At 41.0% G+C, this 25,903-nt stretch overlaps 2 protein-coding genes across 3 annotated transcripts in view; one reads left to right on the top strand and one right to left on the bottom strand.

Moving 5' to 3' along the window:
* The window catches only part of LOC140104572 (dimethylaniline monooxygenase [N-oxide-forming] 2-like), a 95,640-nt gene extending 87,767 nt beyond the window's left edge, over nt 1-7,873 (top strand). Inside the window, exon 10 of the mRNA XM_072128158.1 lies at nt 7,071-7,873. Within this exon, the coding sequence (XP_071984259.1) occupies nt 7,071 (1 nt within the window). The 3' untranslated portion in view covers nt 7,072-7,873. The remainder of the gene's footprint in view (nt 1-7,070) is intronic.
* The window catches only part of LOC140104573 (flavin-containing monooxygenase 3-like), a 34,485-nt gene extending 24,475 nt beyond the window's left edge, over nt 1-10,010 (bottom strand). Inside the window, exon 1 of one of the 2 annotated variants that reach the window (XM_072128160.1) lies at nt 9,823-10,010. The gene's annotated coding sequence lies outside the window, so the exon portion shown is untranslated. Of the gene's footprint in view, nt 1-1,225; nt 1,358-9,822 lie in introns of those variants that run through there. The other variant, XM_072128159.1, reaches the window with a different exon arrangement.
* Between the last annotated feature and the right edge of the window lie 15,893 nt (nt 10,011-25,903).

Genomic DNA, 25,903 nt, shown 5'->3' with positions numbered 1-25,903 from the left:
AATTTTAATTAAAATCCATACAGGCGGTCCCCTACTTAAGAACACCCGACTTACACACAACCACTAGTTACAAACTGACCTCTGGATCTTGGTAACTTACTGTACTTTAGCCTTAGGCTGCAATAAACAGCTATTACAATTATCAATAATGTCTGGAAGGAAGCTTTATTGTTATTCCTGGTTCTTATGATACACCATCATTTTTAAAATCCAATTGTCACAGAGACTAAAAAAATTTTGCTACAATTACAAAATATACAGTTCCAACTTACATAGAAATTCAACTTAAGAACAAAGCTACAGCTACAGTCCCCTGTACGTAACCCGGGGACTGTCTGTATTTTAGAATACTGCTGCATACATTATAATCCATACATAAATGTGTCTCTTATATCTTTATGGGAGTTGCTGTTTATAATAAAATTGGGGCGCATTGTATATATTTTAATGACCTTGGGCTGGGGGTGACACCATTTTATTGAGATTAACCCTGTACAACAAAATAACTACAAACTGCTCTGCTTCCAACAATCCTTCATTTGTGTCCCATGGGAACACCCTAGACAGTATTCTTTAGCTTAAGGCTAAGAGATGACATGCGGATATTTATCATAAAACAGTTCTTAACCCACCTGCTAAAAAAATGGAGCTATCCAAAATGGAGATATACAGCTAAAACTGTAAATAGAAACTATAAAAGTATAGGAAGTTCTCAACAACAACAGCTGCAATGTATAAGGAGAATTGGAGAACATAACATTCTCTATGTAATGGCACCTGTTAGCGCATGTAACTATGAATCATTACCTTAAAGGCTACCCAATAAAACTTTACTTGCCCCACATTTTACACTGAATTCCTCGGTCTTCTTAAAATTTCCATCTTTATCATAAATAAATTGTATTCTATTGTAAATATGTGCATGCTTATTGTCTTTTGAAACACGGAGAGACAGTAAAGGCACCGTACACATGAATACTGCTTGTACTTTTACAACCACGAGCAATAATCTATCCAGCACACTATGGAAAGTTTAGGATATGATACGGATATACTGGATTGTGTCTCAATATATTGTATTACAATGAAACACTAGCACTGAAAATCTAAAGCAGTTATTGCCAGAGGCAAATCCTGCCAGGTTCCAGGAAAGAGGTTATAGAAATCGACAACGTTTAGTTTTGGTTAGGGTTTAAGGGTGCAGGATTATACTTGCAGCACTTACTTTTTGCTGGTCTTGGTTCAGATGAGGTTTTCAGAGGATTTTTAGGAGGAATTAATAGAACATTTATCTGCTTCTAAATCTGTATCTTCCAGGCTGCCAAGATTTTACGAAAGATCTTACGAAATAGTTTTAGACTCCTCCCAGGAACAAGTAAGGGAATGTTAAATCAAGCATGTACTGTGTTTATTGAATAACCTTTTATATCAAGTACACCAATTGTAATTGCAAATTATGCTTTGGCTGTAGATTCCAACCATTTGATTTACAAAAGATTTGTTATAGCCCTTTATTACTGACATTTTAGCACTGTAAGCACCATGACTGTCTATTAAAGAACCTTTACTTATATATCGTGTTTCTGTACTGTAGTATATTTCAATCCAACTAATGTATACAAATCTTATTGCAGATTTCAAGAAGCATTTATTTAATCTTTTTTTTTTCCTTGAAGGGAACCGGTCACCAAATTTTTACCTATAAACCTAATGACAAGTTACCATAGAACTAAACTTACTTGTGCCTACACTGTTTTTAGCTACAAAATACATAGTTCCAATCACTAGAAAATTTACTTTATAAGTCTACCTATAAGCACCCTGCCAGAAGGAACAGCAAGTCCCCTGGGCATGTGTAAGGGCAGTGTATCTCTTATCTCAAGGCTCCAGGCATCTTCCCTCCCTTCAGATAATGAGTCATCCTCTGCTGTGCACTGCCAAAGCGAGGGACATGCTGAAAAAAACTGCCTCAAATGAATAATACATATCCTTGGGACTTGCTGCTCTTTCTGGCTGGCTTCCAGGTGGTTTTAGAAAGTTTGTTTTCCGGGGATAGGAATTACACATTTTTTATCTAAAAACAGCATGACCAATAGATAGCATAGTGCAATGGGAACCTGTCATACGGTTTAATAGTGAAGTCTGGTGACAGGTTTCCTTTAAACATACTATTGTACTGTACCTGTAACTTTCGTAGCAGCAAAAGAGGGACAAAAATGTTTTGGCCCAAGCCATGCCTTTTGCTGTTACAATTACTCTACCCCTAAACAGTATACTTCAACCTTGGTACCCTTCATCTCACCCTCACATTTTGCCCACCTAGCTCCCTGTCACATTGTAACCTACCTAATATTGTGCTCCCATTCATATAAAAGCCCCTCATATTGTGCTCCCTGAAGCTCCCCCTCACATTGTGCCCCCAGTTTCTCTGATTAAACCCCACTCTTTTTGTGCCCCCAAGAAATGTTTTCTCTTATTGAGCCCCTCCCAGCAGCTCCCCTCTTATTGTGAATCCACCCCCCCCCCCCCCAAGCTGCTCCTCATGATATTGGGGCTGCCTCACCTACTTCTTTCCTTGCTGTTGTTTAATGAAAAAAAATAAACACACACACATACTCACCTCTCCCCGTTCCCCTGAAACAGTTCCTCTCAACTCTTTTCAGATGACATTATCACATTGCACCTGCTGGCACTGCTACATATAGAGGCAACAGAAGCACAGAGATAATACAGAGAGCTGATGGTGCTCTATCTTTTAATTCAGCTTTGAAAGCTTCCAGAGGATGCTGACAGAGTTGATATCCTGGGACATAACTCCTGCCGTTTTGCCAGCTAGTTAATAAGAAAACCCTGTCTATTTCCAATCACTCTATGGCGCAATCTCACAGATCCCTTGGCATAGAAGTGGAGAATTCCTACTACCCAACAGTATACAGGGACAGTTTAAAAGTTGTGTACAGTGATCATAGTATGGTAGTATACAAGTTCAGAAAAAGAGGCTAGTCCATCAAGTCCAACCTTTAAGAATGAAATGTTTTTCCTTATAACCTGTGATATTTTTTCTCTCCAGAAAGGCATCCAGGCCTCTCTTCAACATGTATACAGTAGTAGTAGTTTCACTGCTCTTACAGTAAAGATCCCTGCATAAACCCATGCTGATTCTGATAATTTCCAAAAAAGGAAGATAAAGTGAGCATGAGCATTTTCTTCCATGCTGATTCTGGTTTACAAGGTTATATACAGTGAGATACACCCGGATAGCATCTCTAGCAACCCCCTCAAATATTTTCCCCACAACAAAAGTTAAACTCACAGGTCTGTAGTTTCCAGAATTGGTTTTTCATCCTTTTTTGTATATTTTCTGTACTAACCTGTCCCCAGGAAATCTTCAACTATTATGAATAATGGTTGTCTATCACAGCACATAATTCATGCAATACTCAGGGTTTTATACCATCTGGGCCCGTTGATTTGTCTATTTTAGTGGTGGGAGGTGGTGTACTTCTTCCTGGGTTTAACTGTGAACATTCAAAAGAGAATTTACATTATTCTTCACCATATCTTACCCCTGGGTAAAAGGGGGTAAAGACAGTTGAAAAGACAATATTCAATAGATCGGCCCTGTCATTGTCTTTCTCCACTATGACCACCAGATTATTCCTTTGAGGGCCCACAATCTTAGTTGTTTGTTTTTTTATCATTTGTATACTTGAAAGATAATTTAGGATTGTTTTTTCCTTAACAATATTTCTCTCAGTCTCCATTTGTGCTTCCTTTATCTGTTTTGTACAGAATTATTTTTTCTGTCTATAATCCTGTAACACCTCATTGCTACCTTTTTGTTTTTCATGTTAAATGCTTAATCCTTCTCACTTATTGCTCGCCTAATAGTACTAGTTCTAGTACTAGCTTTTTCCCATATGGCATGTGGTTTCACAGGTCTTTTTAAAAATATTTGTGAACATGTTTGGGTGCTTTTGTTTTTGAGGACATTGTCACATGCTCTGTCTTTTCCCCATGTATGGCATGGAACCATACAGTGGGATTTTGCGGCCACATATACATCCCTCCAGTCGGTTGTCTGAATTTACCCTTGTTGGGGTTAACCAGATCAGAATTAGACTTGTTGCAGCTCTTCTCTCTACCCCACCTTCTACACATTACCCAACTAGCTGCTCCCTCACTCTGCACCTCCATACTTCCATTCCCACGCCCATATTCCCCAGAGAGTTTGTGCTCAAGGGGCAACAAATTCATCTCCATATTGTCATATGCTCTCCGCCTTAAAAGTTGCTCATTTAGATCCAGAATCTGGTCTTCTGAATCTGAGAAATTTTCACATATCCCACACAGCAGTATGCCACCTCAAACGGTTGTTTGAAAGCATACTGTCATGTTCGCTAGGGAGAATGCTGGGACTTCTGGTTTTTCTGGTGGTGCTAGCAGCGTTCTTCGACCTCCGGAGCGTATCCGCACAAACTCCACCCCTCTTCCACTACCAGCGGTCTCTGGTGTGCCCCTGGGCAGCAGCTGCTAAGATCTCGCGCTGTCTAGGAGTTGTGTTCAGAACTGCTGGGACTTGTGATACCTCTGCACGGTGCCTGCTATTGTGCTTGGTTATTCTGCACCATGAGGGGTTAATTCCCAGAAGTTGTCCAGCTCCTATCAGGTTCTGGAGGTGGTGTTCTGGCTGCATAAACTGCAGCTTCACTAGTCACCTGTGCAAGTGTTTGAAATCCCTTTCTTCACTCGCTCTCTGCATTAGGTTTGACTTGCTCTGTATCTGAATTGTTGTGACCTTGGCTAGTTTTTTGACATTGACTCTTTGCTTACTGATTTTGTTATTGACGTACCCTCTCATTGTGACTCCAGCTAGTTTACCACTCTTTTTTGTTTTATGTTTGTCAGTCTGTTCGTGTTTCCCTTCCCACACTTATTCAGTGTATTTCGAGTCTTCAAGTAGTCGCCCCACGGTTTAGCGTGGGGGGGCTATAGGAAGGGACAGAGGTTGGGGCAAGCTCAGGGCACACTATCCCCTGTCTTCTGTGTTACCCAATCTCAACACATACATGGCACAGTATGTACACTATGTAGCATTGCCTCTTATAAAGTTCATTGTACTAATGGGGAATACCATAGAAAATATGGAAGAATAGCAGAATTCACAGAACAAGTACCAAAAAAATACAGCAGTTATCTCCTAAAGTCCCTTAATCATACATCCCTTAATCCTTAATTGTAAATGACTTGGCTGGAGTGACAGATTTACATGAACTGCACCTAACAGTCCCACAACGAGGTTTGGGTAATCATGTGAACAGGGGTGAACCTAGCCTTTCTGCTGCCTGAGGTGAGCCATAGAGAGACGCCCACCCCCATATATGTAATATATCAGGGAGTGTCAGGACCAGATCCATCATATTGGTTTTGTGTGAAAATAAAGGAATGCAAAATAGATACAGCAAGCCGGCATGTAGTATACAATGTATACAGCGTGCCACCATGTAGTATAAAATGCAGACAGTGTTCAGCCATCTAGTATAAAATGCATACAGCGTGCCGCCATGTAGTATACAATGCATACAGCATGCCACCGTGTATTATACAATGCATACAGCATGCCACCATGTAGTATACAATGCATACAGTGTGCTGCCATGTAGTGTACAATGCATACAGCGTGCCGCCATATAGTATAAAATGCATACAGCATGCCACCATGTAGTATAAAATGCACACAGCGTACCGCCATGTAGTATAAAATGCATACAGTGTACCACCATGTTTTATAAAATGCATACAGAATACCACCATGTAGTATAAAATACTAGTTTTAAAATACTAAAGCTTGCTGAGAGGAGGCAGATGTAGCAGTGTTGAAGTGTCCACCTCAGCTCTGCTACATATCTCCACCTTATATACTTTTATACATACATATGCACAGATAAAAGAGAAAAAGTAAAGTAAGTTTATGGTCCTGGCAGGTTAAGCCTTCTCCTCCAGCAGGCAGGAGGGGGAGCCGGGAGCGGAGGGTGTATGTAGGTAGCAGTGGGGGGGTGGGACCCGAAGCGGACAGGTGGGGCTGCACTTTCGGCTGGGGAGAATGTGCCAGCCAGCGGGAATGGGGATGTTTTTCGACCAGCGGGCGGGAGCATGATGTCACCCCCTCGTCCAGCAGGAGTCGTGCCTCCTGAAGCGAGTTTCTCAACTCGCCTCATGGCAGGTGCGATATGAACCATAATTTGCTACAATTCTGATTGGACCTTGTTCAACTTCCCTTTCCCTACTAATCCAGACTGCATGTTGATGGACATCCGTAAGGATTTAGTAAGGATAACCCCTCTGATTACACCTGAGTTTCAGGAGAGATGTTGCAGAAAGGTATTCCAACATGTCGGTACAGTTCCTTCTGTCCCGTAGACAAAAATATTTTTGGGTTTCTGAGCATATAGTCTGAGATGTTTAAAAAACATCCTCAACAATTCCCCCCACCCCTACAACTACTAGCATTCGCTACGGTTTCTAACAGCACTGCTATTGCTAGCATGGAACAGACTGCAGGTCGGATTAGTGCGGTCATAACAGGCTGGGATTGGAGGGGTAATAATGGAGGTGGGTGGAGTTTCATTGGAGTTTACATAGGTTTGCAGGCCGGGCATGCCATCTTTTGGCAGGAGAAAATTGTCACGCCTACTCTCTTTATTATTTGGTCTCTGTATTAGGGGCACAACTAAAGGGAGGAGTGATACAAATTTCGTCAAGTCCATATGTCAGATATGGATAGGCATGGTAAGTTAGGTGGTTTAATTGTAATGGTTGGGTTCTTGGAAACAGCCACTAGGAACATATGAGAAAACGGTGGCAAAGTGTTATTAATGAAAGAGGTGGTTTATATATTGAGTACATAATTTTGGCTTCTACAAGGGGAGCTTGGGAAACAATTGTGCGTTTTAATGGTTATATGGAGAGAATTTATCCTTGATGGTTTTGGTTATTTATACTGCCACGTAAAATAAAAATGTTAACGTGTTATTTGTGTTATTTTGCTAATATATTTTTGTGTTTTACAGACTGCGACATGAAGACTTTTCATAAAGCTGTGACCAATCACCTTTCCAAAGAAAATTGTCTTGTGTTTATTTTAGATAAGTGGTTGGTCAAGCAACCAGTTTATTTGCTTTGCCCATTTTTCAAGACTCAACCTCAGCCTAGAAATATAAAATTTCCTAACTCCCTGTACTTTTTGAAGTCATGTGCCAAGGTGGGGTCCTCAGGATATAATGATATCATGAACAAGGAAAGCAACACCAATCCAATCACAATAAGATTTTACTTAAGCATTATAACCAAACATATTATCAAACCAGGAGGCTGAGGCCCTTATGTTGCAACCCTAGTGTGTGTCACTAGTATTTTCTGTAGTGTTACCTTCAAGCAAAAGCACCCTTGACTCAGAACAATTCAAAGGATCGGTAACATGGCATCAATACCAGTACTAAGCAACAGCTTACAATCTTATCAACATTTTACAAAATTTTACAACAGCGGCTTGTAAGTAGGATGAGAGAAACAGATCATTGAGTAGAAACAATCTATAATAATAATAATAATAATAATTCTTTATTTATATAGCGCACACAGATTACGCAGCGCTGCACAAGCATGTCAAATTGGTCCCTGTCCCCATGGGGCTCACAATCTAAACAACCTAACAGTATGTTTTGAAGTGTGGGAGGAAACCGGAGTACCCGGAGGAAACCCACGCAAACACGGAGAGAACATACAAACTCTTTGCAGATGTTGACCTGGGTGGGATTCGAACCCAGGACACCAGTGCTGCAAGGCAGATGTGCTACTCACTCAGCCACCGTGCCGCCCTATACAAATATCTTACAATAGACCCCTGAGGAAACCAAACATCTGGCAAAACACATGGGACACTGAGTTTTTAATGGGGCCCCCACACCTGGGCAGCTACTTTACATTGGTCGGTATTCAGATTATATTTCTTATGTATTCAGAGTTTCATCATTTGCAAATATTGTAAATTTGTAGCTGTGCTGATTTTCCTGTTATCTATAATTTTTTTGGATTATGAAAACTTGCATACAGTATTCTGGGTGATGGCAATTTTGGGGGTATCCATGTTGGTAAGTGACTTACCTTGTTTTTATTTTACATATATGTATTTTAATATGTTTGTTGTTTGTGTGTTATTATTAATAAACATTATTTTTTTTTACAATACATTGATTGCAATGTTTGTGACCCCCCCCCCTTATTTTTGGTGTTTGCTTGATACACCTAATTACAGGCCCTTAATTAGTTCCAGGTAGTTTGGCGTCAAAATGTGTATGTGTTTTTGTGTATGTGTATGTATCTTTGTGTATGGTTAGCCCCTGCAGTGGCACAGTAATCTGGCAGAATTTCCAGGCCCAATTCAGCAAGAGAACTAATGCTCACATTAGTTCTCTTGCTGAATTGGGCCTGGAAATTCTGCCAGATTACTGTCATGAAAGTTGTTACAATGACTCCTGTGACCTACTGCAGCCAATGGCAATAATGTAATTTTAAAAGAGTCCTGTGCCTCATCATGAATTAAACCATAGTTAATTGCCAAAGGTAACATGTACAATCCATACCCACACAGAAATACTAGAAATAAAATTTTAACAACTTTGCTAAGTAACATTACATTTTTGTGTTTATTTTGTGCAATACATGTGTTAAAAACACAGATCCTCATGTAAGACATTATTCAGACTAGTATAATTGAGTTGGTCTGCATCTCCTGGGGGTGCAGGAATACAAATACACAGTATTAAACAGGTGTGCAACCCAATTATACAAGTCTGAATAATGTCTTATTGCACATAACTAATAGTTAAGTTTTAGTATTTCTGTCCTGGTATGGGTTTTGGATGGGTACCTGGTATGGTAGTCAAGTAATTGACTACGATTTAGTAATGGACCCTCCGGTGACATAGGTCCTCTTGTGCATAATCGTCATAAAGTAGGGGCACACTTCATATCACAGGTGCATATCAAAACTGATGTCAAAAACATTGGTTTGGATGCATGCCCCTTCTTGAAGCTATGACGTAGAATGTCATGGTCAACTGTGTCAAATGCTGCCAAGAGTATTAGGATGGTACATTAACCTTTTCCTCTCCAGCAGGCAGATACCATAGTCCAAAGGAAAACCATAGAATGTTTTGAAAAATTGTTTGTTTCCATTGTAGGAATAATAGAAACTGGACAACCCCAATTGGCTAAAACCAGAAACCCCTACACCTTTGTAAGGTACTAATATTTAACAGCTTTTAAAAGTCTTCCCCAAAATAATTCTATGTTCACCTCAATAAAAGACTAGTCGTATCATGTGTGCCCATATCAAAAAAATAAAATAAAGAACTTTTACTAAGCAACTATCCATGCTTATAAGCTATCTCTATCCTCTGGTTTTAATAATGCAGCCTTTATTCACGCCGGCAGTTCTCAGTTTACAGTGTGATATAGAAATAAAAGAAGTTCTACCACTTGTTCAACATTCATTTTTACAAAAAAAATTATGGGGGTTGGAAAAGACATGACTAAATGTAAAGCAGTTGGGATGTAAGAAATATTAATTTAAACTAATACTGACCAATAACCATATTTCCATGTGGGTTGTAGGGGAGACAAAGAAAGAGACACAAACAAGAAATTGCAATAGAAAGCATGAAATGAATAAGCACACAATAAACAACTGAAATACGAAAAAATACATAAAAACACAACCAACACCCAAGGCATTAACTATGAAGTTATTAATATGATTACCAGAATCCACAGACAGTTCCTCCTGATCTATACAAATCCTATGTGATCCCTCTAGAGATGTAGCTAAAAATCCTCCAACGTTGCCAATGTTAGATTCACCACAAATATCCTCAAGACTTCTCTCCTCACAGGGTTCTCAGGCTCCTTCCTTCTCAAAGAACTCGGCCCTCCCAGTGCTCCACATTGGACCAAGTCTGTAGTATTTTATACCCCTTTTGGCATTCTTTTCCAAGAAACAACCCCTTCAACGTGATGTCATGAAGTCTGCAGACCAAATACAGTCCTTGCTTTGATTTACTTGTGTGGCTCTTTGTCAATATGCATAATAAGAATTAAGATGTCATACTTTCCTGTGATTATCCTTCTAAAGGACATGCTTATTCTCCTCCATTTGCATAATTAAAGCTTATCTAGCCAGGGTGATGATCTCTCATTGTGCAAATAGGGGAGAATCAGGAATGTCCAGTTGGTAACTGAATTGTTGCACAAACTTCATTGGACAGATTTTTGTTCTTTATGTTCTCTAAGCAGCCTTTGTAGTGTAAGTTACTGTAAACACAGTATCTACAGAGCTTGATAAGCATCAACTTGTAACCCACTTAGAATATCCTTTGGCTTTGCCATCATTGAGGTCACATGTACATGACTTTGTGCTCACCAGGGCTGGAACCCAGGTGTATAACATTGCTAGGTGCAGAAGAGGAGGGGGATGAACGCTCCTCACACTTCCCTTTTCCATAGGAAACAGAGAGCCAACCACGGCCGCAATCTGGCTGAAGATAGGATATGTCCTATCTTTTGTGACGCAGCCTCCTAACCAGATCGAGTTGCCGTGAGACATTGACCTGGTATCATAGACCTCTATTGTGGCCCTAATCTGGTGCAGCGAGATCACAGCCACAATTACAGTCATGTATTGGGGTCTAACTGTCAATCTTACAGGACCCGCATATAGATATATGGTCATATTGTTGACTATTCAATTTTTAATCACATATCATGATTTTTGAGTTGAATAATTTTTAACAATATTATATGGATGTAAACCCAAAGGCTGCAGCCAGCCATTCAGATCAGTGTGTGGACCCCAAACATCGGAAAACATACAGTACATACCCCTCCATAAGTTTGACCCAATGTGATGTGAACATAGCCTCAGATACATCATTAACACTATTATTATATTTATTATATTTTACATCATTAAACTAAAAACAGCCTGAAGCAGGGTGTGATAAATACTTCCTTAGATTTCCTCTTATCATTAAATGTTATTAAAGGGCAATAAGATGTTAGAGCAGCTTACAAGGATTCTATCCCAACATTTATCCAGTTAATGCATACATCATTCTAAAATATTTTCATTTTTTCTTCATTATGCAAATGGGGCTGGGGATATGTAGAGAGAAAGTGATGTCACCCCTCATACCCCTCCCCTCTCAGGTCTGTGTGTAATGTATAGTAAAGCATTGCTAGGGCTTGTGCTTTATCTGCTGCCTGTGGGAGACACAGACTTCAGCTACACAAGTACCTGACATACTCTCTCCTCCCATACACATGGCTAAATCCTATAGGATTTGTAACTCTCATACTCACACAGGCTGCAGGGGGCACCAGGAAGCACATAGAGGAGTCAGCACCTGGAGTGTCACATCATTATACAGGATTCAGCCATGTGTATAGGAGTATCTCATACACACACAGGCGACAAGGGGCGCCATTACCAGGAAGCACATAGAAGAGCCAGCACCAGGAGTGTCACATAATTATACAGGCTGTCAGTCATGTGTATAGGAGTATCACACACACAGGTGACAGGGGGCGCTAGTACCAGGAAGAACATAGAGGAGGCAGCACTAGAAGTTTCATATCATTAAACAGGCTGTCAGTTAACCACTGGGGTTTGTGGCTGTGCCCGACACTCATGAATAAGCTGGGGATTTTGGGGATTAATTTGCTTGACAGGTTCTCTGTAGTAGGAATTGGAGGGGCAGTAGTGAAAGGCGATTCGAGCTATCTATCCCAAATATAATAAGACATAAGGGCTCCACCAGGGGCCTGCAGGTAAAGGGAGGGAAAGGGTTGTCTAATAGCTTATCACTGGGGATCTGGGCATTTATATTGAGAGCTGAAGATATGACAGATGAAAAAGATTAGCCAAGTCATAGGAATCTTTCAACTTTTAAAGACAGCGTAGTGCTCCATCCTCACATATATCTCTTATATAGACTATCCCAGGAGCCCTCCAGCTAGAGTTCAGGAAGGGCCAGGTTATTCCACAGAGGGGTTAATGTATTAAAGTCAAAAGTATAATAATGGGAACACTCTTGCCCATAACAGGATAAGAAGAGGAGCCCTCTCATCGCCCCCATATAGGAGATGCTCAGGTGAGGTAAAAGAGTCAGTGTAATGGCCAATGGACCACAACCTCCTGAGGTGCAGCATCCAGTGGAAATGGGACAGATGGGCCGCCAAATAGTAGAGTTTTAAATTAGGGAACAAAACCCACCCCCTCCTTCCAGGAACAGCACAGCAGGTGGGTAGCCACTCTAGCCCTCCCACCTCTTCAAATGAAGGGGGCTACATGGCTATTTAGTTTTTGAAAGAAGTAACATGCCACATAGACTGGATACTATAATAAGAAATACAAAATTTGTTTTTACCATGTCACATGTTCAGAAACTGAATGGGAGAGGTATGAAGCAAACCCAAACAATGGGATAATGAGGTGAACAGCTAGGTAAATATTAATGTGATAAATAGAACTATAGGAAGATGAAAAGCAAAAGGAGGCTCTAGTACTGGGGTGAAGCCAGCACTACACTTCATCCAGCCTCAAGTTACCAAGAAGGACGCAGCAGTCAGTGGAGGAGGAGGAGGGAGGCATCCCCCTGCCAAAAGCTTCCTATCCATGGACCTGTCCTAAAGTCACCCATCCATATCAATAATAGGGCTGAGAGGTCGCACCGCAAGGGCAGAGGGGCCAGAATTAGTGGAGCGCCATGGAAAAGTGCATGCAGGATAATGTAACAGCCGCCTTTGTTGATGACAGCTTGAAGGGTAGAAAGCATCATTTTTACATATAATATTAAATACCCCTCTGGTGTTAGCAGAGAACTCCAAATGATATGTCCAGCCCATCCAGGCAGACATTGCAGCAGGTTGTCCTCACTCAGTAACACTACACACCCTTGGGATAGGTAATCTGACTGGTCCAACAGAGTTTGACAGGAAACTGAAGAGGCACGGGAATTCGGACAGTTGACATATCTTAACGGGGTGTAGTGTTTCACTCAATAGGAGGGGCCACTCGACTGAGCCATGGGGGCTATGGTTTCTAGATACCAGGTAAGGAGAGAAAGTTATTTTAATGGGTATTTGAGGAAAGGTTTTTTTAATAGGTAAATTAATGGTGCCATTGTGGTAATAGGGCTCTATGGGAACCTGTTACTTATTTTTGGGAAAAAGTGGCTGACTAGTTCGGCCTAGCACATGACTATGATCATGGGGCTTGTATCAGGAACAGAGGTCCCGTCCACAGCCTGGCAGGCGGTCTGTGTGAAAATGGAAAGAGAGTCTAATAAAAGAGGTTTCTACCTGGGGGAACCCCGATGTGTAGATGGGGATCCCTGGTGATGGAGGATGATGTACCCTTGATGATATACAGCCTGATCCAGGTATCATTCAGAGGCATGTTGATAAAGCATAACTTATAGTTCTTTATTAGCAATGGCAATAGCCATGACAGCAGCAAAACTTCAGCAAGAAGCTGGTTGGATCTCAGGTTCATAGGGAGGTGTGCACGCAACCTGGTAAATAGCTTCGGGGTGTGCTAGGAAAGTTGGAGCAGAGTCCTTGTAGTGAAGCTCTGCTGGGGGGCTGATGTCAGGGCAGCATGCCACAGACACCTCCGCTTTCTGGACAAGAGCTTGAGAACAACCTGGACTGGCCTCCTGGGCTAGTCCCTTGCAAAACTTCAGAAGCCACAAGGTCCCACCCACAAGTGATTTTATCAGCTCCCCTTGTGAGGCAACAAGCTTTTTCATCCAACTAGCTTTCTCCTACCATCACTGTAACACAGAGAATACATTTGAGATTAAAGAGGACCTGTCACCCTGGAAAACCCACCCACCAAATGTGCCCCCCATAATCCCCCCCCCAGCCCCTTTCTCCCTAGCCATTTTTAAAAAAAACTTATGTGCAGTAAATTTATTTAAACCGATCCGACCTCTTACCAAATAAGAGGTTGTATCGTGTATCTGGTGTGCTGACAGTCGGCTGTATTCATTAGGGGGTGTGCCGACACACCCCCAGCACACCCCTGGCAGAGGTCACATTGTAGGAGAAGCCGGCAGCATTGCATCGGCCGGCCGGCAACGTGAGCCGCTGACAGTGCGGTTCGGCCACACCGCGGGATTGCTGCTGGCTTCTCCTACAATGTGACCGCTGGCAGGGTCGCATTCCGACCTCTTATTTGGTAAGAGGTTGGATTGGTTTAAATTAATTTACTGCACATAAATTTATAAAAAAAATGCCTAAGGGGCTGGGGGGAGGATTATGGGGGGCACATTTGGTGGGTGGGTTTTCCGGGGTGACAGGTCCTCTTTAACACTTGCCTCCCAGGCGGAGACTTATAACTGCATACTAAATTCCCATGCTGGAGACTAAAGATGGGCGAATTTATGTAAATTCGATTTGACCCGGTTTGAACAGAATCGAATCATAACGAATCACGGCATGTGACGTAACGGTACGTCACATGCCAGGTGCGGGTGCATGGAGAGGGCTCACGGGCTCCATAGCCATTAAATGTTTGATGCATATTGCAGCAAAGGCTTACTGGTAACACCAGCGTCAGCAGCTTAAAATAAAATCTTTCCGAGCATCGTCGCTCCCCATGTCATCATCGGGGAGTGCCAATCCATCATTACAATGTATGATCAGCACATTGTGAAGAATGAGGAGGGAAATCCCCATATATGACCATACTGTAGTATGGCAGTATATGATATGATTGATCAGACAACCTCAGGTTAAATTACCCTATAGAGTCTGAAAAATAGTAAAAATGAAAAAAAAAAAATTAAAAAGTAAAAAGAAAAAATAATAATAAAAAAACATAAAAATCCAAATCACCAGCTGCCGTTTCACTAGAACTTAACTAGAACACTAAAAATCATAAACACATTAGCTATTGCTGCATCCAAAAATGCCCGATTTATCAAAATATAATAACAGTTTTTCACTGAGTTTAACGGCCAAAGTCGAAAATAGCACTTTTTTGCCATTTTGAAAAATATAAAAAATTCATTAAAATGTAATCAAAAGGTTGTACAGTAGAGATGGGCGAATCGATTCTAATGATTCTAACTTCGGTTAGAATTTCAGGAAAAAACAAAGTTTATGCTGATTCGCGGGAACGAAGTTGTTTTTTTTTCCCCTCATGTTTCTGCTAAAAGGGCGCAAGAACAATGTGAATCCAAAATACTTCTGAGAAGTTTTGAGAAGTTTAATGCGATCGCCCCCTCGGAGGGGAAGTGGTGTTCCAAGACCTGATATTTAAGTTGAGCTAGGTTATGTATGGCTTTATGGAAGTGGTCTGGTATTGAGAGTAACAAGTTGTTGCTACGAATTGTCGATTTGTGTTGGCCAATGCGTGTCCCAACCGATTGGGTGGTCTCTCCCACATATACCAGTCCACAGAGACATTTTATGGCATTAAAGGGAACCTGTCACCAGGAGAGCCATTTTTAGCACTCCCCCAGTCCCCACAGAGCATAGTACATACATTGCCAAAGTGTTTTTGTATTAAAAATTGGTTTTACAGAAAAAAAGATATGTTATATTGTACCTTTCATTAGCATCTGCTGTGTGACTAGCCAGTTGCCTTTTGGGAGGGTCTGGAAAGGAGCAGTTCCCCCCCCCCACCACCTTTGGGAAATTGCTTCTCCATGTGACCTTTTCAAATATATGAAAACACCCATCACTGGGCTTAGCGACACCCCCTGCTCCTCTACAGCCAATCCCGAGTGTGGGGAGTTATTCATATATTTGAAGGTCACATGTTTCCCAAGGGTGGGGGGAAACTGCTCCTTTCCAGCCCCTCCCAATTGGCAACTGCCAAGTCACACAGCAGATGCTAATAAAAGGTACAATATAACATATCTTTTTTTCTGTAAAACCAATTTTTAAAACAAAAACACTTTGGCAGTGTATGTACTATGCTCTGTGGGGACTGGGGGAGTGCTAAAAATGGGTCTCCTGGTGACAGGTTTCCTTTAACGACAAACATTGAGTCGTAGGTAAAGTAGTCTTGTATTGGGTATGCATGGCCTGTGTGTGGATGGAAAAAAGTGCTACCTTTGAAACATTGGAACACTGTGTGCATCTCAGGCATGGGAAGGTTCCCTTGTGTTGAGCATGAAGGAAGGTCTGTACAAAACTCTGTACATTGTTGGGTGGAATTTGTGCACAAAGGGAATTCTTTTAATATTTCCTTTATGGTTTTGTCTGTCCCTAGGTAGGTGACTCTCATTTATTATCTTGTCTGGGTACCCATGTTCCTTAAAACGTTCTGCCATCTCCTTGACCCTCTGTTATCTGGTAACTGGATTGCTCGCTAGTCTATTAAGTCTAGTGAATTGGAACCTTGGGATTGCCCTCTTGGTGGCCTGGGGTGGTTACTGGAGTAATGTAATAGGGTATTCCTAGTGGGTTTCCTATAGATATCAGTGGTTATATGTCCTGAATCATCTTTGGCAACTACTGTATCCAGGAAGCTGATGGATGTGGTGGTCTGATGAATAGTGAATTTAAAGTCGGGATAAACTGAGTTTAGATATTCAGTGTCAGAGTCTACCCCTCCACACACATAATATATTGTCTATGAAACGTTTATGGAGCATTGCTGGAAAAGTGTACTTGGGTAGATATAGATTTCCCCAAATTCTGCCATGAAACAATTTGTGCAAGGTGGGGCCATATTGAACCTCATGGCCGCTCCTTGTAACTGTATGAAGAATTGGTCTTGAAAGAGAAAATAATTCTCTTCGAAGACAAGGTGGAGTAAATCAATGTAAAACTCAACTACCATTGGTACAAGTCCTGCTCTACTCAGCATCTGAATGACTAATTGGATCCCCTTTTGATGTTGAATGGAGATATATAGGCTTGTAATATCCCATGTGACCAGTAATCTATGTCACAGCCTTTTTCAGTAATTTCGACATAGGAGACAGGATTGAATCTGTCGATGCTAGCAAGAAATGGTCTTCCCGGTGGGTTTTGTAGTGTTTTATGGATTTTAGGGAGAACATAAAAAACGTGTTAGATTGGATGGAGATTATTAAGGAAATTGATTACCCCGTTGTTTATCGTGCCCCTTGTTGAATGAAAGGATGTTCTCTGAATCTTATTTTTTATTCTGTATATTGGATCACTGGGTACTTTACAGTATACCTCCGCATCATTGAGCTGGCGATTGACTTCTGTGACATTGTCCATATGGTCCATGAGTACTAGGGGCCCACCCTTATCAGCTGGTTTGATCACTAAATTCTTGTCATATATAAGGGATCTAAGTGGTTGTCTATCTGTTGCATTGAGATTGCTGGATATTTTTATATGGCCCATTGTATCTAGGTTTCTGTTCACTAGGTGGATTAACATTTCAATGCCTGGTGATGTTCTAGGTGGCATGAAGGTGCTCTTAGTCTGTAGACCAATTTTCATCAGATTAACTTTAGGACTATCCCGGGTTAAGGCTCCACTTCTTTGTGGAACCTGGGGTTTGTCATGAAAATAGGCTTTAAGCCCAATGGTTCTAAAGAAACGCTGGAAGTCCATCTCTAGATCACAATGCCTGGATATTCTTTATACATGTAATGGGGTAGGTTTCCTTCCAGAAGCATCAACCGATAATAAGGAGTGCACGGTGTGCTCGCTGTCATTTTGCTAAATGGGGGAGGGTTGAAATTTGTTCCCACGAATCACCGTAATCTTCAGATTTGTGACTAATCAAAGTTTTTCTGAAATTCTAAAAAAATTTAGAAGCGTTAGAATCGATTCACCCATCTCTATTGGACACCCCCTAGTGATGTGATCAGGGTCACCAAGAAGCTCCTGACATGGAGAGGGATGAGTTTTGCAACACCTACCTAACCCTTTGCATCAGCAGGGAAGTTGCATAGGTTTTCTATCCTATATTCAGCCGGATTGCGGTCATGTTTGGGGCTCTGTTTCCTATGGAGATGGGAGGTGTGAGGAGCGCTCACCTCCCTCCTCTTCTGCACATGGCAATGTTATACACCTGGGTACATGGTCATTTGCATGTGACCTCAATGATAGCACAACCATTAGATATTATATTTAGGTAACAAGGTGATGCTTATCAAGCTGCATAGATACTGTGTTTACTGTAACTTACACTACAAAGGCTGATTGAAGAACAAAAATCTGTCCATTCAAGTTTGTGTAACAATTCAATTACTAACTGGACATCTTATCACTAGAATCAGATCAGGGAGAATCAGGTCATCCCTTAGAATGATGATCACAGTGTGGCATCTTGATTCTTCTGAAGCATGCTGACAAAGGAACACATAAGTAAATCACAGCAAATATTTGATCAGCAAACTTCATGACTCCATGTTGAAGGGTTTGTCTTGCAAAGTTATACCTATAAGGGGTATAAAACACCACAGACTTGGTCCAATGGGGAGCATTGGGAGATCTGAGTTCTTTGAGAAGGAAGGAGTCTGAGAACCCTGTGAGGAGAGAAGTCATGAGAGGAGTGAACTCTTGAGGATATTTATGGTGGATATCAAAGCCAACATTGGAGAATTTTTAGCTACATCTGTGGAGGGATCACAAAGTAGGATTTGTGTAGGTCAGTAGGAACTTACTGTGGATTCTGGTTATTATATTAATGGCTCTTCATAACTGCTTTATGGTTAATGCCTTGGGCGTTGGTTATTGTGCTTTTATGTATTTTTGGTATTTCAGTTGATGTAGTGTTCGCTTATGCATTTCATGTTTTCTATTGGGACTCTGTATATAATATAATTCCTTGTTTAAATACACAATTTAATGAATTATTTATCAGGACGCCGTCTCCTTGCAACAGTTCTAAGTCTGTCTTTAAAAAACTAATCTACCCATGAGATTCATTAAAGTAGCTTTGACCCTTTAATCAACGACCGTTTGCTCTAATGGCTGTGTGGGATTTTTGGGAATCTTGAAATGCATAAAAGTCCTAGGACATACACCAGCAGGGGACTGGAGTAACTAGGAGACTTTTTGTAAAGTATAAAGTCATGACTCTGGCTTTGCACAGTGCTGCACTAGTGGTAGTTCTCTACACCAGATTAATGAAGAGGTGGAAACAGCCCTGTGAGACTTTTTAGCAGTGAAAAGTCCCAAAAAACCTAATTGCATCTTTTTTACTAAAGAAAACCCCCAGAAAAACCAATGATAAATAACCCCCTTTGTTTCTTTAGGTAAAAGAAAAGTGCCCTTGAGGTAACAGGGCTTGATGGGAACCTGTCACTACCTGTTTTTGTGAAAAGTTGGTGACTGGTTCCATTTAATCTACATCTTGTATTCAGGTCTATGTCTTTCACTGCCTGTATTTCCAGTTCTGTATCTCAAAGTGCCACAATTAATTTGACTGATGAAATTCTTATGCCTGTGTAGTGTGCAGGGGGTGCCAGATTCAGGATTTCTAGCACACGTTTTTCATGAATCTGATGCCCTCTGGACCACTTTTTTTGGTGCACTTTCAACATGGGTTGTGCAACACATTTCCGTTGGACTGAGCTCTGGAATGACCATTTCAAATGGTCAAAATAGTACAGACGCAACAAAAATGTGGTGCAGACACTTCTTAAATACCTGTACAAGCAGTTTGCACTGAAATGAAGGTGCAATGTTCAACATAAAACGCTTGCAGGTCCTTTAGTAAATGTGCCCCATTATGTCTAATGTTAGGAGGGAGTTAAAGGCTCTCTGAGACCTGTCCTGTTTTCCATATCAGTGATCATTATTGGCTTAAACAAATGTTATAATAATATAATATGGCAATTTAAGCAGTACCTAATTGCTTCCTGCTCTGTTACTGCTTTCAATAAGGCCAGTGTCCTAAGGACACCAATACAGTAGAAGGAAAGTGGAGAAATTTGGTGTATCATTATAGCTTCTCTCTAGGGTCCCCTGAACAGACAGATATTTGGGACCTGCAGCAAAAGCTTTAATGATAATATAGCTCTGTCCATACCTTCTTGCTCCTCGAGTAATCTCGGGCAGTCCAGGATGTGTGTTTGAAAATAAAACTGCGCACGGCATGACCTGGGCTTCTACAGACTGCGGGAGGAGGCTGTGAGTAATGTCTGGTGAACTCTGTGTTTTTGTGATGGCCACGGTGCCTACAGAAAGGGCTCTGACTGCTCTACACAAACCACCCTACTGCCATTTCCAGTTATATTCCAGTTATGTGAGACATTGGCCCTGAATCAGATGTTTTGGAAATAATTTTTTCCTAAATACATTTGCTACCCTTCCCCCTGAAAACGTGTCAACAAAAGCAGTTCTCTTGAAATTCTTGGCTAGTATCACACCCAAGTGTTTCACTCTGCAGAGGGCAGTACATTCTTCTTGGTACATTGTTGAGCTGGGGTGTGTACAACATCCCACTCACCAGAGTCTAGCCTTTCTTCAGTGGCTGTGAACAGCCGGGGCTCAGAATACCAGAGTGGCTGGCTTATGTGGCCTTGAGCACGCTATGGTCACAGTGATTGTTATTGGGACCAGAGGATGGGCCTACAGCTTGGCAGGTCTCCAGCAGGTGGTGTTTGCAAGAAAAGATGGAGAGAAAGGCTGATGCAATAGATTTCTCCCTGGGGCAACACCTTAGGTGCAGATAGGAATCCATGGGTGATGGAGGACGTGGAAGCCCATGATGATGAAACAACCTAATCCAGGGATCACATTGAGACATGTCGTGCAAATCAACTTACAGTTCTTTATTCAACTTCAAACGGCAGGCAACGGCCTTAACAACAGCAGCAGATTCAGCAGGCTGGAAAGCTGGCAGGAGGAAGGTTTGCTCCAGATGGTTGACCTCTGCTCTGGGGCTTAGTCTCCTGACTTTCCTAGGGTGTCAGACAGTGGCCTGAAACACCTCTTCAACCTGGTGGATTACACTTTCTTGTGTAGTACAGACAGCTTGCTGTACATTGGTATAAAAGATATCATTGGTTTATAACATTTTACATGTTAACTCTTGCCTTACCAGGCAGTAACTTACAGCTGCAATTACAAAGTTTACCAGGGCAGTAGCTTCTGAGTGAGTTGTGCTGGCTCACCTGGATAACAGATATAAGAAGATTACCACAGTCATGTTGTCTGGATCTATGAGTAAGTGTCCCTGGTTTCATGATGGATTTTGATGGCAGATTTTTCTTTAATGATGCTCTTGCTTCTTGGCTCAACAGTGCACTTGAACAATTGTCTCCCAGAGGGTTGATTTCAACCTTCTCAAGGCCAATGTATTGCAAAACATCAGGGTTAGCTTCATATTATTTTCTCAAATATTCTATAATGCAAGGGCACCCATTAAAGGCCTAGATGGACCTGTGATGCTCTCTGGAATGTACAAAAGGTTCCTGATCAAGTTACCAATCTAGAATTTGTTAAAGTGAAAGGCTGAGGATAAATTATTTACTACGCCATATAGAAAGCCAAGAGCCACTAACTCCTTTCTTCATCACTCCAGTTTTCACCCTACTCACACAAAAGAGAATCTCCCATACACTGTTCTAGTGGCATGGTGTTCTCCATAAAAAAAACATCAAAAGTGAATCAATGGCAGGGCGGGCGCCAGCACTGTGCATACCCAGGCGAGCGCCAGAGCCCAGGGCTGTTGGGGGGCCCACTTAAGGCTGTACATAAGGAATTTATTGGGGGTGAGGTGGGCTTTATATAAATAACCATGAGGGGGCTGTTTGGTATGATAAACTTGGGAATATTTTAGGGAAAAAGAGGAGTTTTAGTTTCTGAATTTTTAACGTTGTCACATGAGTTCACTGCAAAGGGGTCAACTGAGGCTATGTTTCCCAGGGACCTACTGAAACCTGGTGCTGACCCTGATCAATAGATATTACATTATTTCTTTAAAAATTCAATTGATCATACATTGTTCTCTCATTTTGATCTCCAGTGTATGTATGTGTGTAAGAATATATGTGTGCACAAATGCACTCACAGAAAATAAGAGCCTGTTAAATTGCCAATGAGTTCCACCGACAAACATGAGCGGATCTTCACTGTCATTTAGAACTGTTGGAAAAGCAGGAGTAAGCAAATGATTAACAATTATGAAACAGGTATGAAGGTACTTTTCCTTCTCTTATTACAAGTGACTAACCTTGGGTTTCGCAATTCACCTTGTATTCACCTGCATAATGAAATATAGTGTTGGATGTGTTCCACCATTAGGGATGTCACAATAACTGGATGTAGTAATACAAAATAGAAGTTCAGTAAACAGAACAGATATCAAAAGGATGTCATACAACATGAAAAAAATGTATTCTCAGGTATTTTCAACATTTGGTTTATTAACCCCTTAATGCAGTGCAGGGAATGTATGAAGAGGGCTCACGGGCTGAGTCCTCTTCATACAAGGGTGGGGGTTGTTGCATATTGCAGCAAACCCCCACCGCTAATAACCGCGGTCGGTGCTTGCTCCAATCACGGCTATTAACCCTTCCCTTGCCGCCGGCAAGCATTTAACAGACGGCGGCACGTGGGCGCCGCCATCTTTATTCCGATCGTCGCTCCCCCGAACGTCATCGGGGGGCAGCGATCGGTTGCCATGGTAGCCTCGGGTCTTCGACCTGAGGCTACAGGGCTTCTGCAGATTCGTTACAATGAACCAGTGGCTCATTGTAACAAATAACGTGCAAAAATGCCATATATTGCAATACAGAAATATTGCAGTATATGGTAGGAACAATCTGACCATCTAGGGTTAATGTACAAACACATTAGGTATCGCCGCGTCCCAAAATGCCCGATATATCAGAATGTGGTTACGGCCAGCAATGACCTGAGAGATGGGAAATGGCGCCCAAATGTCTGAAATGCGACTTTTACACCTTTTTACATCACATAAAAAAATGTAATAAAAATTATCAAAATGTCGCACAGTCCTCAAAATGGTAGCAATGAAAACATCAGCTCATTTTGCAAAAAATGACACCTCACACAGCTCCGTACACCAAAGTGTGAAAAAGTTATTAGCGTCAGAAGATGGCAAAAATTTTCTTTTCTTTTTTGTACACATTCGTTTCATTTTTGAAAATTTATTAAAACGCAATAAAACCTATATAAATTTGGTATCACCGCGATCGTACCAAACCAAAGAATAAAGTAGAGGTGTTATTTGGAGCGCAGAGTCAAAGTCATAAAAACTGAGCCTACAAGAACGTGAAGCACATGCGTTTTTTTTTTAAAATTTTTCCACATTTGGAATTTTTTTCCAGCTTCGCAGTACACGGCATGTTAAAATAAATAACATTACAGGAAAGTAAAATTTGTTACGCACAGAATAAGACCTTACACAGGTCTGTACACGTAAAAATGAAAAAGTTATGGATTTTTGGAGGTGGAGAGCGAGAAATGAGCGAAAAAAAACCTGCGTCCTTAAGAGGTTAATACTAATCCCCCCCTTAACAGCAGCTCCACACAACTCCCCCTGCAGCGATCAGCTATTTTCTGGAGCCATGGCATTCACTTCAATGAGGTTTTATTGTATTAAGATGACACATTCACATTTATGATTTCACTATGCCATGTGCCATATCATGGTCATACTGCTGAATATATCTGCCAATGCAGAATTACGGTGGGTATACATATAATTCTGCAGGGGTTAAAACATAAATGAAAAACCTTAAAGGGGTTGGCCACTTCACCTTATGTTTTTATAATGTGTGTTTACGTTTTTTCGGGGTAGGATATTACGTAATTTACAAATACACATCTATTAAAAGTTGTGCAACGTTTTATTGATATGTTCATTGAAGTCTCCTGCCTTTTACCTCATCATGTGATCTCTGTCTGTGAACAATTGCCCTGCCATGACCTTGGGCTTATTTTAATGAATACTATCTTTGAGGTGCTGACAGGGCTATTGCTCATGGTCAAAGATCACATGACCCTCCATCTGCCGCCATTATATGGACAGGAATGTCTGGCTGATGAGGTAAAAGACAGGAGGTACATACCAATAGAGCGGTGCAGAACCTTCAATAGATCTTTATTGGTAAATTACCTAATATCCTGCCTCACATTTACACAAACATTAAAAAAACATGAGGTAAAGTGACCAACCCCTTTAATTGTGTTTTTTTATTATTTTTATTATCATTGTCTTTGATAGGCCTTCTAGGATCCAGATAGTTCTCCAATGGTACAACCTAATTCACTATAGAGTGAATTATTTGCAGTTATTAGAATCAATAAAGCTTCATTACAGACACCTTATAGCTGATCATTACAGTCTGCTACTAAAGTAACATTCAGAGAGGTCACCAAAGGTCACAGTGGGTAGAGGAGTTCGTCTTTAACTAGGGGTTGTCTGTAAGTCTTTAAGTAGGGGACCGACTGTATACAGGGGACTGCAACCTGAGTTGTAACTCTGCAAAGTGTTAAGATTGAAGAATAGAAAGGCAAAAACATAATAATTAAACATGGCTGAGTTTTTATTCTGATTTTTAGACAGAATTCTATGCATATTTTAGGGTGTGATCGTGTACTAAAGCCTGTGTTCGATGGGTGCAAGTAAGTTTTCACTTATGACAACTTCCTCTAGATTTATTATCATGTGTAGATGTGGTAGACAGAGTTATGAAGTATGACAAAAAGTTTAAAATTTAGCCATGAATCCATTCCAGTTCTCCAATGGAGCCGAAAAAAATTTAGAAACTGGTTGCAACCGTTTTTCAACTTTTTAGTCATCAAGTCTAAAATTAACTCCAGATATCAGCACCTCTTATGCAGATGACAGTAATGTAATTAATGAAAATATAATTATCAGAATTCACAGTGGGTGTTAGCTGCATTAGGACGGTGGTGATAGTGGGTGTTAACCCCTAAAGTGAGGCTATCAAGTTTGATGGTGGCACTTAAGTAACACTTAACTAACGCTGCATAGGCACCGCCATCTTGGATCCAGCCAGCTCCATATGCAATTGCGGCAAGGACCTCAAGACAGGGTTCGGTGGCTGTCATAGCAAGATCTGTGAAGGAGCCTGCTGTATGCGGGATCTTTTACAAATCCAGTGAATTTAGAATATACAGCAATACTGTAGTGTTGCAGCATATTGTATAAGTGATCAGACAACCAAGGGTTTAAAGTACCGTAGGGAGTCTGAAAAAAAATGCATGAAAAAATAATTGTAAAAAAGTTAAAAAAAAAAATTAAAACCTAAAAGTTCAAATCACCCCCTTTCCCTAGCCCTGATATAAAAAAAAATAAACAATAAAAACTATAAGCATATTAGGCTTTTTTGCCTTATAATGTTTACACACGAAAGATAATTTTAACCCTTTCATTTTATTCAGTTTTATTGCTGTTATTGCTCTATAGTCAGTGTAAGACTCCAGAGTGTGGGCGGGGCCTCTCTAAGCCGACACATTGGGGCACATTTACTAAGGGTCCGAATCGCGTTTTCCAACGGGTTTTCTGAATTTTACAGTTTTGCGCCAAATTGCCCCGGGTTTTTGGCGCAAGCGATCGGATTGTATCCCCTGATGAAGCCCATCTAATGGGCGATACGCGTGGGGCAATTCCACTCCCCTTGTGCCGGATCATTTTCTCGGTAATGTAACCAATTAGCTTTTTCACACACTACTGCTTACAGGAATTACCAGGGACTGAACAGTTTCATGCACCATTGAATTTGTATACTCCTTTTGTATACTCAATAAAGATTGATTTCCCTTTGCATCCGCTTTCTCTTGTCTGACAATTATCTAATCAGATGTGGGAAACCTTATTATTTGGTGTGCGTCACCCCAC

The sequence above is a fragment of the Engystomops pustulosus genome, chromosome 10, assembly GCF_040894005.1.
Source record: "Engystomops pustulosus chromosome 10, aEngPut4.maternal, whole genome shotgun sequence".
Classification (NCBI taxonomy): Eukaryota; Metazoa; Chordata; class Amphibia; order Anura; family Leptodactylidae; genus Engystomops; species Engystomops pustulosus.
Note: the sequence above shows the minus strand (reverse complement) of the source record. Positions and strands in the feature narration are given on the sequence as shown.